Below are 16967 nucleotides of genomic sequence, written 5' to 3' on the forward strand. Positions count from 1 at the left end.
TCTCAGACACAGATGTAATGCAGTTCATGTTTCCAACTGGAGCTGCAACAATTAGTCCATTGACTGGCAAAGTAAAGAAACGTTTCTGTTAACTATTTTGATAAACAACCAATAATTTAAGTCCATTTTCAAACAAAAGTGTTCCCCCAAAAATTGTGAAAAGAAGATATTCAACTCTAAAATGCTGTAATTAGCTTCTCACTGTCTTTGGACGTTTCATACTCATGAGTCATTAGTATCCGCTGATTAATCAAAAAAAATATCGTTATGTCGATGATGAGAATAATGATCAGTCCCAGGTCTAGTCTGAACCCCTATAAGCCGCCAGTATGTGCCAAATGTGCTGATTAGATTCTGGGATGAATTAATTTCACAGTCTGATCTATGAAATGTTAAAATAAAAATCGGCAACTTAAAATGTCATGTTGTATCGAGCCAACAGTTCAATAGCCAAACAGAAAATCAGAAATAAATAAAAAATATATTGTAATTCATTTTCTGTTAATCAAATTATTTCAGCTCTCACAATATTCAGAAACACTGTAGATACATGAACAGAAACACCAAAAATCGATAAATATTTTCATGACAGTATAAAATATGATACAAAATGACTGCATACCACTCTATTCAAGCTACAGTGGACAGACCCCACCCCCTCCACTGAGCACACACTCATGCGCGCGCACACATACACACAGTCAGCAGTTTAAATTGGGCAGCACTACTACCGAACATCATGCCAATCTGTTACCATGGCAACCCCCGATCCATTAGCTCTGCTAGTCCTCCCCTCTTTACCTCCCACCATTCGTCTCTCTGCCTCTGCCTCTTGAAGCGCTGCAGTTTTCCTTCCCTGTAGCCAACATGAAACAGGTCTTGTGGTTTTTTCTCCTGCTCTCTCCTCTAATTCTCCCTCTGATTTCTGTCTCCCTAAACAAACATGTCTTGTGTTTCTGATTAAGCCAGCTCAATGTCCTAGTTTGCCTCCTACTCAATCACCCTTTCTTCTTCTTCTTCGTCTTCGTCTTCTTCTGTTTCTTTCTCTCCTCCTCTCCTTCCTTCTGTGTGTGTGTGTGTGTATGTGTGTTTGCACAGTGTTCTGGGCACGTGGCCCTAACCACACTCCTGCTGGCCCAAACACACACAAATACACACATGCAAACACATAAAGCCCCCTTTTCTGTTTTTTTTGTTTTGTTTTTTTTGCACAGATTAAATTGCCTGTGCAGAGATTTCATTCCTTCATGGAAAAACAACAACTTTCAAAATTATTATATGATGTTTGTGAGCTCACACACACGCACTTAACTACTTTTCTTTGTCACAGTACCTTGATGTAGGAGTGCAGATAGTGATCCAGGTTTTCTTCGTGGCACTTGGCAACAATGTGGACCAGCACTCTGCAGAAAACAGGACAAGAAAAACAGAGACTTTTAGTTATGACAGCCTTTGTTCCTAAACAACGACTGGAAACATCTGTCAAACATCGTCTCTCTTCACAAGCCGCTTTATTCTTTATGCCATACTGAATTAATCACACAATAAAATCATAAAAATAACTTATTCAAGCAATAAAAAATTAGATGTTTTCAACACTGTTTATTTTTCTCACTTGCGTGCTGCACTGAATCCACTAACCCCCTCTTTATCAATAGATCTGTTATCGACGCCGTCAGTACCGCTTCCTACCTGGTGGTGGCAGTAGTGACCTCGTCGTTGTCATTCTCAGTCAGAACCTTGAACAGCTGGTTGAAGAGCACTGGCAGGAATCGGATGATCACTGGGATTCTCTCCATGCTGAGGAGACCCTGGAGGAGGGTGGAAAAGAAGTGTAGGAGGAAACAGAGGAGGAGGAGGAGGAGGGGAATGAGAAGGGTGGAAAGAAATATATATAAAAAACATAAATCATACAGAAGCAGAAAACAAAATGATGTTTGGCATCCTGGTGCACAAATTAGACATGCAGGTCCTGCTTTTTGTCTCAGTCACAATAAAATAAGAAGTGAGGAGATTCAGTTTTTTTTTTCTTTTTTTGTCTGACCTTCAAGCAGTTGAGGAAGTTGGAGGTAGGAGGTATCGAGAGGTCCAGCTCTCTCTTCTGGCACTGCTGGAAGAATCGGTTCAGGTGGGGGTCCTGGCACACAGAGAAGAATCCATGAAAAATCTGAAATAACACTTAGTGGAGCGGTTCCCTTTTCTTTTAGGTGACAGTTAATCCTAAAATGTGAACTTCATCACTTCAGTATGCGAGTCAAATCTTAAGTGAATGTTTCAGTGTCAGCCTGAACTGGAACTGTTTTCAGGAGCACAAAATACAACTGCCAAGCTCATCGTAAATACTAACGTAACGTAAAAACTATTGTACTATTGTGATCAATGCAACTTGGCATCCTTCCAAATTTATTCTTGGTGGAAGTAAACAGAACATCCCCTCAGGTGGACACGCCAATAATTTCCTCTTGGTTTAAAAAGGGTTAGTTGCACTATAAAACTAGTATAAAGAAAGAGCTCCTATAAAAACACGTTTTCTATCTCTATCTCTTTTTTACATGTCTTATTGTATATTCTATGTATTTATTAATGTTTTCTTTTAGATATCTGACTGTAAAAGCATGTTTTGGCCAGTACTTGAGCTCTCCGATCTATAAATTCACTCGCTGGCTTTTGTTACATGTTCCAACTGAAAATAAGACGCAGACTGATCTAATTTACAACCCACCGACCAACCAAGAGTTTGTTGTGGAGCACTTCAAACATCCGCTGCTTGCAAACTGTGATTATATGTCCACACAACTTATTTATAAGACCTAACCCTCTGCAGGCCACTTACCTGAGTGTAAACTGTGGAGACGACATTGGTTGACACTTTGTAGATAGCTTTTCCTCCGTCCACCCATTTCACATCTGCTCCACTCTGTAGGAAGAGAAGACAGCATGAGCTTAAGGACTGGAAAACCCAACTGTGATGCTTCACATCCCTCATTTATTAACTATCAGAAATGCAAACGGGTAAGGACCAAAAAAGAGAGGAATTGTCTGGCATGGGGGGGGGGCTCACCATTAACAAATAATTACATTACAATATCATGGAAAAGTCAATTTCCAGTAGTTCAAGTATTGGGTGCATATAGATGGACATAGTTTTCAGAAGGCCAACATTTCTATATTAAAAATGCTTAAAAAAAAAAATCCTTTGCAATATTTCAATTTTGGAGATACTGAATTTTAGGTCTTCACTGAATGTTAGTCATAATTATTACTATTAAAATAAACTGAATAAATAAAGACATGGGATGTTTCATTCAGTGTGTAATGGACATATATATAATGTGTTAGTTTCACTTTTTGAATTGAACACATTCTACATCGCGGAGGCGACATCTTTCCACTCAGGGCTTCCTTCACCTCTGAAACGGGGCAGAGCTCCGTGGAAACACCTGCCTGACACAGCAACGTAGGGAACCGTGCATGTCTGCGGCGCACAGCTCCACGGTGCACGGGGGGAAAAAACGGTGTCGCCGTCGCACCGACTGCACGCGGCTACGCGCCGCATTGGGTAAGGAGCGCGCATGTCGCGCGTCAACATTGGAGGTCGGCTGTTATCAGTATAATCAGAGACCATGAATGAGTTCGCCTCAGTTTCACGTGATTGTCACTGTCAGCCTGTTAGAAAAACATTTTACTGACCCCAGCTGAGACGCTGAGACCCCCCTCCCCTCAAAAACAAAAACTCTTCGGATCTGAACGATTCACACAAGTCACCTAATTGGTCATGAAAAAAGCGAGTTTCGCTTTTCGGCGCGCTGTTTGCATCCCTGAACTATTATTCAGCAGCATTGCAAGACTGTATTTATACCCAATATAAATGAGGCGATTCTTTCCTTCTCCCTCTCACCTTTGTGTTGCTGGCCTCCTTGATGGCCAGGTAACCAGGTGGCAGGTTACAGGAGACGGGGATGTTGAACTCCTGAGATGACAGGCGGCCTTCTTTGAGCAGAGGGAGCCAAGAGTACCCCACTAGAAAACAACACACATATACAACACAAAGAGTACTGAATAGTGGAACAGACTCAACACAACATAAAACTGCAATACAATACATTCTCCTTCATCCTGGCTCACCTGGGGTCTCCAAGGCCTCTTTCCTCTTGGAGTTTGTCTTGGCGTTGATGTCACAGGTGACGTGGTAAAAGGAGAAAAGAAGATGGTGCTTTTCATGAAGTTGGTTAGGAAGCTCGATCTTCACCTGGGGACACAAAAGCATGTAACGGATTACATTATGATCCACCTCCAGGCGCTGTCATCTGAGACCTGTTCATTGACATCCGTCCTCACCTCGTCATAGAAGTCGGGGTTCTGAGAGTGATGTAAGACTGTGGAGCATGCTGCCGTGGTAAAGACTGGGCCTCCTGCCTTGCCGTAGATGCACTGCAAAAAAAAACAGCAACAAAAAAAGGGGCCACAACTAAGTCAGTTTCCCATGATATAAGTGGAGAAAATGGAGTCATATAAAAGCCCATTAAGGTCCCATCAGCATGTTTTTTGGAAAACACTCTACCTTTAAAGGTTTGGCAACTTCTTCGTCCGAGCTGCGGAACTCCACATACACGGCGATGTTACGAGCCTGTGAACAAGAGGAGCATTGTAATGTGGAGAATTGCCCTTTTACCAAATAAAAAGAACAACAGCAAACAATAAAAGTACATGAAGTATGTAAAAAGAAACACATGAGGTACGCTGTAAGCAGTTGTAAAGCTTGAACCTTAACTCAGGCTCCTCTTAAAGGGATAGTTCAACATTTTGGCAAATTGGCCCATTGCCATAATCCCTATAGTCTTACGAGTAGGTTCGTTACCTTTAATTGTCGGTGCAAGCTATTTTTAGATTGGCGGAGCAGAGCAGCAAGCTGCTCAGAGCTACGCTACAGAGACTAATGGAATTTCTTGGTTCCATAGGCAAATGCAGAGACTGCTTGCTGAAAAACTGCCCCACCGTGCAACGTGCATCAGCGGTTTTGCATGAATTTAACTTGAAAACAACTCCGTCTCATAACGTTCCGTTATTATCTCATAGCGTGGTGAATGTGCAGGTCACAACTTGTCCACGGGAGCGTTTTGGAGTTGTTGGATTGAATATTTGATGAGTTTGATGAGGGAAACCAAGAAATCCCATGAGCCTCCGTAGCGTAGCTCTGAGCAGCTCGCGGCTCTGCTCCGCCGTTCTAAAAACAGCTTGCACCGACAATTAAAGGTAACTTTAAGACTATAGGGATTATGGCAATGGGCCAATTTGCCAAAATGTTCAACTATCTCTTTAAACTTTATTGTGATACCTTGGCGAAGCTCTTCTGGCTGTCGTATTTGAGGTGTTTGGGGTAGATGTAGATGTGGTTCCTGTAGACACGGTGCGGCTGCGTGAACTTGGAGGTGTCCTGGACGAACTCCTCCACCTCCACCGTCGGCTGGTGTTTGCTCAGCTCCTCGAAGGGCTTCACCGGTACATAGGAGGACGTCACGCAGTCTGAAAGCAAGGAGGAGGAAGGGTTTCAAATAGGGATGTCACGATTACAAATTTTCACGGTATTACGATTATCACGATTATTATGCATTAATTAATTTCACAACACTATGAATGTGTAAAATCAAATATAGTCAAAATATAATTACATTACTCACTGTTTACACAAAATATTTCAAGTATCTATTAATATAGGACCAATTATTAATCCCCAGGGGAAATGTTTGAAATATTCAGGTCATAAATTATCATCTATACTAAATGTTTACGTTTATTTTAATCATTTTTTTTTTTTGTGTGTGTGTGTTTTTTTTTTATACAAATGACACGCTAACATTTAAATTCCTACCGATTCAATGTTAGGTTAGTTAAATGGACCAGTATCTGAGCATTCACCTTTATTTTTGCGCACATCAGCCAATATGGTTCCAACATAATCTTATTTGGGAAGTGACGGTATTTAGGAATCTTTACGATCAATTAATTGTGGCGTTAAATACCACGATTAATTGTGAAAACAAGTAATTGTGACATCCCTAGTTTCAAATGAGCGAAAAATGAAACAAGTAGAGGGTAAGAAGGAGGCAGTTACAGTAGAGAGTGTGCGTGTGAATTAACAAAGACAAAACAAACATACTAGGATGCTCCATTGGAACGTAGTCAACGGCGATGTCCAGAGCGCCTGGTATGGTCTGCAGCTTGCTGGTCTTCTCAGCTCTGCACACACAAAGATGACAGTTTAAATGACGCAAGAACTCTTCGTCATGTCTCAGAGAAATCTACAGTTCGTGACCTACTTGAGTGGTGAAACCCACAGTATGCCCTTACCTCCGAAACTCAGCCACCAGCTTTATCAGGTCATCTGTACATATCTTGTTGCTCTCCTGTTTGAAGAGAGGCGAGAAACGCGCCTCTCGGTCCAGTGCCCCATGGTTGTCCTTAAACACCGACCTATAATAGGTAGAAAAACACACAGAGTGAGAAATGGACGATAACAGGAGATTAAACTCTTTAGAAAACTCAGTCTCCAACCAGCGGCACTGACCTGACAGACCAGGCAAACGGCATTCGGTACTTTCCCAGTTTACTGCAAAACTGTTTGTTGGATTTCAAAATCTTCTGAACGGTCTGTGGGAGACAAAGGTGGACGGAGGGAAACGTTAGCGCGTCACAGTGCGGGTATTCTTAAATGCAGCGTGATGCGACTTTCTGCTAATTCGAGCCGAGCCAGACGGAGCGACTGCCTAAATCAGAGAGGTTGTTTAATAAAGTAATTCTGGCAGCAGGTTGAGTATCTGGTGATTCACTTAGCCATTTAAACAAGAACCACATGGAGCGCTGCCAGTGGGGGAAGCCAGGAAATGTCTTGGATGGGCTCTCGGAAAAACCTAATTTCTAAACTATCCGTCCCAACTGGCATTCTGTCATGAAGATAAACTCTGGCCTTACAGGAAAACCATTTTGCAAATGTCATGCATTATACTGTTTGACTAGATTAAGCCATTTCCCTTTTACAATAAACACCCAAGGAGCATGTTTCGCGAGGCCATTTCCCCCCCCCGGCTCACTCTAACAGATAAGACGATGTAAAAAGGTTTGAGCTCTGTGATGTCGCTTCAAGACAGAAAATAAATCCAGCAGAGATGTGATAGTATTAAGCAATGTAAATACTGACTTTGACCAAGACATGAAATATAAATGACTTTCTGACCTTGCTGGAGTCGGTATTCTTGATATATGGTTCTGTGCCACAGGCAATATTTCCCATCAGCACCTTTTCCACTCTTGCTACCATCACTATGTCAGTGTGGGGGTTGGTCACTGAGAAGATGGCCTGTGTGGACGGCGTTAGAGAGACATGATACAGTTACCGAAATGTAGACAGTTGAGGGAAAAGCACTTTTTTTCCCCTTTGATTGATCCAGCTCACTGCAGGAGTTACATCTTTCTACCTGTTTGGGGAAACACAGCCAATGCTCCAGGTCCATGCTGAGGTAACAGTCTCCTGGCTTCTTCTCAGCAGGAGAGCACAGGCCGTTTTCCTGACCTCCGGCCCCGGCCCCCGGACCGCCCGTCCCGTTGGTGCAGCCTCCCAGCATCTGACGCACGGCCTCGTGGTTGAGGTCTATGTGGAAGTCCGCCGACACCTTTCTCCCCTCTCGTACGTCCAGCAGAGCCAGCGACACAAAGAAGGGTTCAATCTAGTGGAGGAGATTCAGCTCAGTCATTTTCTGCACATTAATGCTTCCTTTAAATAATCCTGAATTGCCAAAACATTAAGAACATCTCATTATTTCCTTTCCCTCAAGCTTTTGCTGCATAATTATAAATGCTGTTCTTGTATCGTACATACAGTATATATCAATTTATTCTTTCACACAGTGGCGTGCAGTCAGGGGTAGCAGGGCCAGCACTGCTACCCCTGTCAAAAATGAAATAATTATTTTTTTTCATAATTAAAAAGTGATTCTGAAATGTGTCTGGAGTCAATTACTTGTTCAATATGCAACTTTATCCAGAAAACGATTGGTTTTGTGGAACTCAAATTTCCTATGTCCTATAAACGCATCACAGCTCAGTTCCTCGGCTGGGGCCAGCAGTAGTTGCATTGCTAGCTTTTGGTCGAAGCTGGACGCTGCTATTGGGTTAAAACGTTGAGTGACAGTATCATCAGCCAATCAGATTTTGATGTGTTATTGACAGAACGCCCTAGGGCCAGCAGAGTTTCTAGTGCTGGCCTTGGTGTTGTCATTGAAATTAGCCTGACTGATTGGCCCATGGGCAGCTGCGTGATGACGCACGTAGTCTGTTATTCTGGAAAGGGGATGGCGGGTGATTTAACAGCAAGATTTTGTGATACGACTGCGGACTTTTGCAGAAAAAAAATGATTTTTTGTAAGACAGACACCTAAAATGGATGCTAACTCAAACCAACATGTGGGATGTGTGGCATAAGGTGGGAAACTATGGTACAACTGGTTGACAGCTAGCTCGGAGCACAACAAGCTGTTCTACTGGACATGTTCACTCTTCAGTACAAGCCGTGGTGATGGGTGAGTGCTAGCTTTTATTGTATTTATTTATTTATTTTTTAACTTTCTCAGATTGGCGCTGCATACTGTTGGGCTAATAGGCTACTGTATGCTTTTGGTGTTGCTTCTGGGTCAAAAACTCTCTGTCTCTGTGTGTGTGTGTGTGTGTGTGTGTGTGTGTGTGTGTGTGTGTGTGTGTGTGTGTGTGTGTGTGTGTGTGTGTGTAATTTTTAATTTTTGTGGGCACGCTCTTGGTCTGTGGGTCTGTTACAGAAATTGATTTAATTTTTGAAGTGATTAAGAAGCCGGGCAGTAGGTGCTGTTTTTGATGTTTTGTGTCATGTGCATTGTAAAGTGGTGAGTGAAGGGCAGATGATCAGATGGCGATGCTGCACAGTGGTGTCTTGATGCGTTGTGGTTGTTCAGCGGTCGTTTTTTTTTTTTTTGGGAGGGGTCGAGGGTGTTGTTACTGCTGGCCCTGACTGAAATGCCACCGCACGCTACTGCTTTTACTTATTTCAAGGAAACACTGAAGCAGGTTTCATTAATTCTAAGTCTGTATTCCTCACATTAGTGACTGGTTCAGTTTCAGTCTCGTTGATGCAGCTCTGCAGCATGAGGTTGAGCGACTGGCAGGTGATCATAAACCTTCTGCCCAGCTTCTCCTCAAACGGACGAACTGAGGTGTTTTCAGACGAGGAGTATTCAGCCCGTGGGCTCCTCAGAACCTGTGGTTGGTGAGGCACAGTGTGTTACTTGTAAGTATACAAACATCACAATGTATAATACATAAGTGGTAAAAGGTAAAACTACAGCACAGAACATTAAAGGGATAGTTCAACATTTTGGCAAATTGGCCCATTGCCATAATCCCTATAGTCTTAGCAGTAGGTTCATTACCTTTAATTGTCAGTGCAAGCTATTTTTAGAACGGCAGAGCAGAGCCGTGAGCTGCTCAGAGCTACGCTACGGAGGCTAATGGGATTTCTTGGTTTCCCTCATCAAACTCATCAAATACACAATCCAACAACTCCAAGACGCTATGGTGGACAAGTTGTGACCTGCACATTCACAGTCTCAGCATTTGCCTCAAAAACAACTCCATCTCGTAACGTATCTTAACGAACCTACTCCTAAAACTATAGGGATTATGGCAATGGGTCAAATTACCAAAATGTTGAACTGTCCCTTTAAAAAAAAATGCAGAAATACACTCTGACATGTGTAATCTGACCCCTCATACTTACAGGAGTGTCGGGGTCGAGAGAGAACAGATTCAGCCGCTCTTCTCTCCTGGCAGAGCGAATTCCCTCATCTGTCTCTGAGATATACTACGACAGGACAGAAGGAGACAGAACAACTCAATGCAAATAACAAATGGCATAACATGAATCATGACATTAGGGATGTCACGATTATAGATTTTCTTGGTACGATTATTGTCAGAGAAATAATCACGGTACTACGATTATCACGATTATTATGCACTAATTAATTTCACAACACTATGAATGTGTAAAATCTAGTATAGTCAAAATATAACTACATTACTCATTGTTTACACAAAATATTTCAAGAATCTATTAATATATGACCAATTCTTAATCCCCAGGGGAAATGTTTCATGTGTCATGAATTGTCATCTATACCAAATGTCTGCGTTTATTTTAATCGTTTTTAGTTTTGTTTTGCTTTTTTTAAATTAAAAATGACAAGCTAACATTTAAATTCCTACCAATTCAATGTTAGGTTAGTTAAATGGACCAGTATCTGTGCATTTACCTTTATTTTTGCGCACATCTGCCAATAAGGTTCCAACATCAAATTTTTGTAAAAGTAGCGTTTAATACCACGGTTAATTGTGAAAACAAGTAATCGTGACATCCCTAGACATCAGTAAAGTCACCGAGGTATTGTGTGTGTTCAAGTTTACACGTTTTCTAGCACTGGACTGGAAGTCCAAGGTGGCCTGTGGAGTTTTCTGATTAATCAGAGACACTTACAGTGTGTTTATACTCAGCGTTTCTCACCAAACCGCGTGTTGTGTGCATCTTTGAGGCTTATAAAAAGACAACAAATGCATTTCTCTCCTCATAAAACATTTACAAAGCTGACTCTGGGGATAGGCAGCGATGTCTGTGTCCATGTTTACTCTGACTAGTAAACCGAGTAGATGCTCACACTTGCTTTTTCGCTGAAGCGTTGCACTTTGCAAGTGTGAGAACAACAAGGGCGTCTGTCTATCATTTCCAACATTCTCATGCTCGTTCAATTATAACGTAAGATACAAACAATTTTGAGGATGCTCGTGAAAACAAAGCTGGATACCACCGGCGCTGATCAAAACCTCCACAGGATACCTTTGAAAATACACACACACACATACACACAGATGTGTTGTGCCGGTTTGTGCATTCAGCACAATAATAATGCTCGTTTGAGTTTTGAAAGTGTAGTCGAACCTTTGCTAGCTCTGGATTGATGCCGTTCTCTGTTGTGTCTTCGTTCTCCTGCAAACAGCAGTCACTCAGCGACAGGTCAAACACATCTGGAGAGAGAAAACAAACACAATCAGGACCCCGGGGAGCAACTCCTGTTCATGAGCGATTGGCCGTCATCACCCACTGGATGGGAAAGTTTATCCAAGCAGTTCATTCTCCCTATAGGTTAAAAAAGCCATATAACATTTTCTAAAATAGGTTCAGCTGTACACTAAATACACACTGAGCCGAAGGCCTGTGGACACATATCCATCCCAGGATAAAATATGTCTCCATTTGTGGTCTTTATGGATAATAAGGCAGGCGAGGCTTCTGCAGCAACGTGCCAGGAGGCAGTTCTTCCCAAAGGCCACGCTGAACAAAATGGCTCATTACTGGTAGGTCACCGCACGCTCTACAGCTTGATTTAGAGGCATGCTAACAGACCACAAAGCCATGACGGCTGGGCCTATTACATCACCGGGTTCAATTCTCAAAGCTCTTGTCTGTGCGTGTTGTGTTACAGGCAGAAAGCCCCCGTGTAGGAGCTCTCTCACAGAGCTGGAACATGAGGTGGAGTTTTTACAAAAGAAAAAAAATTAACAAAAAAAGAAAAAGAAAGTTTTTTAACGACAAAGTCTGATGCATTAAATCAGGGTGGAGTCGCTGCTTGGTGTCAGGATTCATTTCCTGATGGTGATTGGGCCTCACCCAGCAAGAAACTCCCTCATTAAGGTCATGGCAAGGTGGCAGATATTATTTAGTCAGAGGAAGCCAGGCAGAAAGGACAAGGTTAGGTTTTTCGCTGACACCAAGTATAAAATCATTCCTCTCTTAAGGGCATGATTTATACACATGTCGGAATTATGCAAAAATTTCCTCCTCGTCTCTCTTTAAATACCCCCTCTCTGTTCTAAATTACCGTTTGTGCTTCCATCTCCCTTTGCTCTTTCCAACTATTTTTCCGTTCCTTCCTTCTACATCCATCATAGGTAAAAACTCTGCGTATTCCCAAATGCGAGAAACAGATACCGGTCTCACCCTGCCGATGGTCAGTGAGGTCCAGGCTCTTGCGGTCTGGAGCCGGCCCGTCGTGGGGGCTGATCTGTAAGATGCGGGTCAGTGTGCTAATCCATTCCTCCATGTCCTGTTCGCTCTCCGCGGCCAGCACGAAGTACGTAACCTCGTTCATCTTCAGCTCAAAGGCGTGTTTCCTGAGGCGGTTGTTCTTTGAGGAGAATGAAGAGGATAACATGGTTACTAAACAAAAGTGGAATTTGGCTCGGTTTCTGGAAAACTTTACAAGGTTTCCTCCACACAGGATCCCAGTGCCTTCATACTGAAAAACAAACTAATTTAGTTAAGTGTCAGGATGGTTAACGAATCAAGTAATCTCTTCTAAAAGTATCCGAAGTCACGAAAAGCCAACAACAACAACAACAACAACTACTACTACTACTACTACTACAATACAATGGTAGTTTGGAGTAAATATCAAAATATGTACAGTTGTATTCATAAACTCATGTGAGTACTTGTAAACAGGACTGTTTCTGTACTGTATAGTGATTGTGGTATTTGAGAATGATAAAGGTAATTAATTAAAAGGTCACAATCCCTCAGCTGCTACATGTAATTCATTGTTCAGGTTTAAAATGCAACAAAGCAAACTTTACAATCTCCCATAAACAAAATATTATACTTGTTCAGTTCAAGTGAAATTCACTTCTTTTCACTTTCTCTTCTTTGTTTAGAAAGGGATACTCTGATGAAACTCTATGCAAATACACAAGCTAAGATTAGACAGATGTGGTGCACTGGAATTAAGCCTGCAGATGTTTTTACTTTAATTGCTACTTATTTTTGTATCCAACAGCTTCATGTTTTGGAGGGAATGGAGCCTAAAAATCCACCTTGTATCACTCTAAATATGCAAGTCATTTTACCCATAAGATATTGTACTGTATGCTCAATTGTACACGAGTCATTGTGTTTATGTGAATGCACTAAAAACTCACCTGCACCACACCGGTGCATGAGTCAAGGAAGATGCAGCCTTTGGGTTCCTTAGAAATCTTCTCATCTTTGTAGAAGTTCATGATGTAGGAGTTGTCTGTCAGCTGGGTGAGCTGGAAATACCTCCTCTTGAATGACTGCAGAGGTAGAGATAAAGTTTAATCATGATGATCTGGCTTCAGAACAAAGTCATATGCAGATAATTATGGTAATTTTTATGTTAAAATGATCCAAAGTTGCAAAAAAAAGATTGTTCTTCAATTATCTTTATGGTGCTTTGAGAATGATCTTTGAACCACAGACATTAGTAATAATTTGTGCTAATAAGCTGTCATTTTACAGATTCAGAGAGCGAGGTCAAACATCTTCAGGTGAAAACAGGGGGAGATCTACGGATGAGGGCGACACAGCGAAACATCTGACATGTCCTCACCCGAACAGTGATGCTATTGTTGACAGTGCTGTTGAAGTTCCCTTTGTAGAGCCAGCCGGACCGAAACACACCGATCCCTCCTCCTCCGCCTCCACCACCGCCACCTCCTCCCCCTCCTCCTTTGGACGAGGACAGGGAGGTGGTGTCCTGTAAAACACCATCCGTTCTGATACATTAGCTTCCTCTGACACGAGAGAGCAGATGATCAATGGAGAGAAGGAGCCTTTCTAGACCTCTTCTCTCTCATGAAGGTTATTTGTCAGTCAAATTATGCCCATAAACAATGTCCCATTGACTTGTAATGAGATAACTGCTCTGGCAAAGTATATTTTAACAACTATAAACTAATTTAAACATTAGGGCCCAGGATGTATCCAGTGTGTAATGCATTCACTCCAAAATGCATCCGTCAAAACGACGGTCATTACTGACCTCATCCTTGTCGACGTCCTCGTAGTCAATCTCAAAAGAATGGGATGGCAGCTTCTCTGCTTTGTACAGTTTCCTGCGAAGGAGAGGAGAAAGAAAAGACAGACAGTGAGTGAAACGCTGGAGCTCTGATAATGAAATATATTGATGAAGAGAGAAAAATGATTTCAGAAATTCAATTAATCTCCTCTGTTTGACTGGTGCAAAAGAGCGCGGGTGGCTGACTCCGCTCCATCATCCTCTGTCAGGGATCAACAATAGGTAGCCCCTCGCTCCATCCCGCTCCACTAATTTCACAGGCTGAGCCGTCTTTGTGTGCGAGCCATGGGACCAAATGTCTTTTGTGTGTGTGCTGTGAGCTGCAGACAGCCAGGCTGCACTCTGCTAAAAGTCACACAAGTCGTAAAAAAGCTGCTTAAAAAAAAGAAAAGAAAAGAAGAAAACCTCTAAAGGGAACTATGTTTAGACAAATTCTGGTGATTGTGGGCTGGCCGCTGACACAGGAATGCTAATACTGGTCGGCACAGATGACGATCGCTCGGTTCAAATCACAGCACTGACAATCACACATACTGTACAGTAATGCGGTGGCTGTAAATTCCCATTGTACTTGTGTTTCCCTGGTGGATTTCCCCTCAGCTCGCTCTATATGTGTTTGGTTTCCTTTGACAGTTTAGTAAACAAGATATACGATAGTCAGGTTTCCTACATTTTTAAATGACAAAAGTCAGCAGAACTTTATGTAATGATATTTCGGCATCTTTGTCCTCCAAGTTGTGTTTAAGATGCTTCATAGCTCATCCCGGGTCTCATTTCAGAGGTCATGTGAACTGACTATAAGAATACAGTGGTAACCCATGGGACATGAGAGGGACATTCCTGTGGTTGGGAGCAGTAACTGCAGGGCTGTCCCGGGTCAGGCTCACTGGGACCGACAAAACACCGGCTGACTGACTGATACCCTGATTTGAATAAAAGAATGACTGACTGATCGGATGATTGGCAGTTAAAAAAAAAAACAAGGATGGAAGGAGAAGTGAAAGTTAACATTTGTTACGCATGGAGTTTCCTCCGTTTTCCACTTTAACTTGAAAATGATTCATGCTTTGTTTGGACAATTTGTGACGCTTGGCTTTACTGACACAGCTCCCCAGTTGACCCATTGTTTCTTCATGAGAGTTTGATGAGGAGACTGATTCCACTCATGGAGCCAGGAGAAGGCAGTTTTAGCTTAGCATAAATACTGGAAGCCTGTGGGAAACAGCTGCCCGGCTCTGTGTTGTTGTGTGAAGGTAACAGAAGCCTCCTCCAGCATCACTGAAGCTCACTGATTCATATTTTACTGCATAAATTGTTTTTGTTTAATTTGTACAAGAACTTCATGTGAACATGACAAATGGGAGGTTACATGTGTCATACCATTTCCTGATTGGGTGTAGTGACTTCCTGGTACTTCTGCACTTACACTTAAAGGGATAGTTCACCCAAAATTGAAATTTCACTCATTATCTACTCACCCTCATGTCGAGACTCCCTGTAACTCAGAGAAGCCACGGAGGACTCTGAAACTTCTCCCAGCCCTTAGTCCACATGAGGGTGAGTAGATAATGAGTGAAATTTCAATTTTGGGTGAACTATCCCTTATATATGTTATATTATATATTATATTTTGAGTGCATAAGTGCGTTCACACTGAGCAGTGTGCGGAAATGTAGTGCACTATGCACACTCAATTGGCGCACCCAAGCGGCCAGAAAATTGAGTGTGGATCGATGGACACTTTCCACCCACAACGGTCGCCATCTTAGTGACGTAGCAGAAACACGTCACTACTTTTCAAACGGCGGCGGTTGATTTGAGCAGCGACGGAGCTGACACCGGCGTAAATGTCTTAAAAAAACACTCAAAACAACAGTAATAACACAATAAAACGCAACTTAATAACTTATTTTGATCGGCGACAAGTGTCGGCAATAGGCTCCAATGGCTGGTTGCAATCAGCCTTTAAAAAATAGAAGAAGAAGCTGTCGAGTCATTTCCAGTAAGTGCACAGCAGCAGTGTTTGATTTGAGACAGCACTACCCTGTCGAAATTTGCACACTGCGCAAGTAAGTGCACTTCTTCATAGTGTACTGCAAAGAAGTGCACTAAGATAAGTATGCAATGTGAGACACACTAAGACAAGTTTCTGTCCTAGACGTAGTCCCACCCAGAGCGATGTTATATCTATCGCTCTGGTCCCACCCACACACACAGAATTGGGGGCGTCTGAGAAAAAGGTCAAACCCATATAGCAGACGACGAGGCGACGTGGTGACAGAGGTGATAAAAGACTCAAAATGGGTTACCTGGGTAACAGACGGTAGTCTCCAGCGTAGTCATCATACTTGAACTGGACCACGTTCAGCTCGGAGTTGTAATACTGGCAGGCCTGGAGGAGAGGGGCGGAGATGAAGCTGAATGTGATTAAATATTAACTTTCCAAAATGATGTTCCTCGCTGGAAAACTGTGACCTGGAGCAGCTTCAAACGTCTGCAGACAATGAGGGAAGAGCTAACCTACAGAGAAAGTACAGTCGGATGTCGGCTCTCCTGAGGCCCAGTCACTGATGTGCAGGCTGGGATTCATTATTAGATTATTTAAATTATAAAAGGGACTGAATTAAGAATCTGCCCCTAGGGACCCTGCAAATAAAGACATTTTTACATCTTTGGAGATTGCTAGTCTGTCTCATGAGTTGAAATAGTACTCATCAGCTGTGTAAAATACATTTTCACTGTCTCTCTCTCTTTCTCTCTCTCTCTCTCTTTCTCTCTCACTACTCACACACACTCATATCACAAATAATGAAAGGTAGGTCTGCCTGCTTGTGTGTCTCTTTAATCCATTTGTTTAGAAAGAGCTTGACCTTTTATAGGTCACAGGGTATAAACCGACCAAACATATTATCAGCGACAATATCAACCTCAGACAGGACTACACACACCCGTACACATGCACACACACACGTGCACGCACACACTATAGTCTCCAGTGAGCTGTGACAGCTCTGTCTG

The 16967-nt window shown here is 42.4% G+C and overlaps 1 protein-coding gene across 14 annotated transcripts in view; it reads right to left on the reverse strand.

Moving 5' to 3' along the window:
- The window catches only part of dock10 (dedicator of cytokinesis 10), a 73798-nt gene that overhangs the window by 22236 nt on the left and 34595 nt on the right, over positions 1 to 16967 (reverse strand). For all 14 annotated transcript variants that reach the window (XM_085796477.1, XM_085796488.1, XM_085796484.1 and 11 more), the window contains exons 4-25: positions 16259 to 16341; positions 13914 to 13986; positions 13482 to 13628; positions 13051 to 13185; positions 12074 to 12260; positions 11015 to 11100; positions 9800 to 9883; positions 9122 to 9280; positions 7473 to 7721; positions 7232 to 7354; positions 6566 to 6648; positions 6349 to 6471; positions 6158 to 6237; positions 5336 to 5523; positions 4562 to 4627; positions 4339 to 4431; positions 4126 to 4249; positions 3899 to 4020; positions 2834 to 2917; positions 2045 to 2137; positions 1693 to 1811; positions 1334 to 1403 (exon numbers count right to left, since the gene is read on the reverse strand). In XM_085796477.1, coding sequence (XP_085652603.1) covers positions 1334 to 1403; positions 1693 to 1811; positions 2045 to 2137; positions 2834 to 2917; positions 3899 to 4020; positions 4126 to 4249; positions 4339 to 4431; positions 4562 to 4627; positions 5336 to 5523; positions 6158 to 6237; positions 6349 to 6471; positions 6566 to 6648; positions 7232 to 7354; positions 7473 to 7721; positions 9122 to 9280; positions 9800 to 9883; positions 11015 to 11100; positions 12074 to 12260; positions 13051 to 13185; positions 13482 to 13628; positions 13914 to 13986; positions 16259 to 16341 — 2571 coding nt within the window. The remainder of the gene's footprint in view (positions 1 to 1333; positions 1404 to 1692; positions 1812 to 2044; positions 2138 to 2833; positions 2918 to 3898; positions 4021 to 4125; positions 4250 to 4338; positions 4432 to 4561; positions 4628 to 5335; positions 5524 to 6157; positions 6238 to 6348; positions 6472 to 6565; positions 6649 to 7231; positions 7355 to 7472; positions 7722 to 9121; positions 9281 to 9799; positions 9884 to 11014; positions 11101 to 12073; positions 12261 to 13050; positions 13186 to 13481; positions 13629 to 13913; positions 13987 to 16258; positions 16342 to 16967) is intronic.

The sequence above is a fragment of the Trachurus japonicus genome, chromosome 13, assembly GCF_045865225.1.
Source record: "Trachurus japonicus isolate A0001 chromosome 13, Traja_1.0".
Classification (NCBI taxonomy): domain Eukaryota; kingdom Metazoa; phylum Chordata; class Actinopteri; order Carangiformes; family Carangidae; genus Trachurus; species Trachurus japonicus.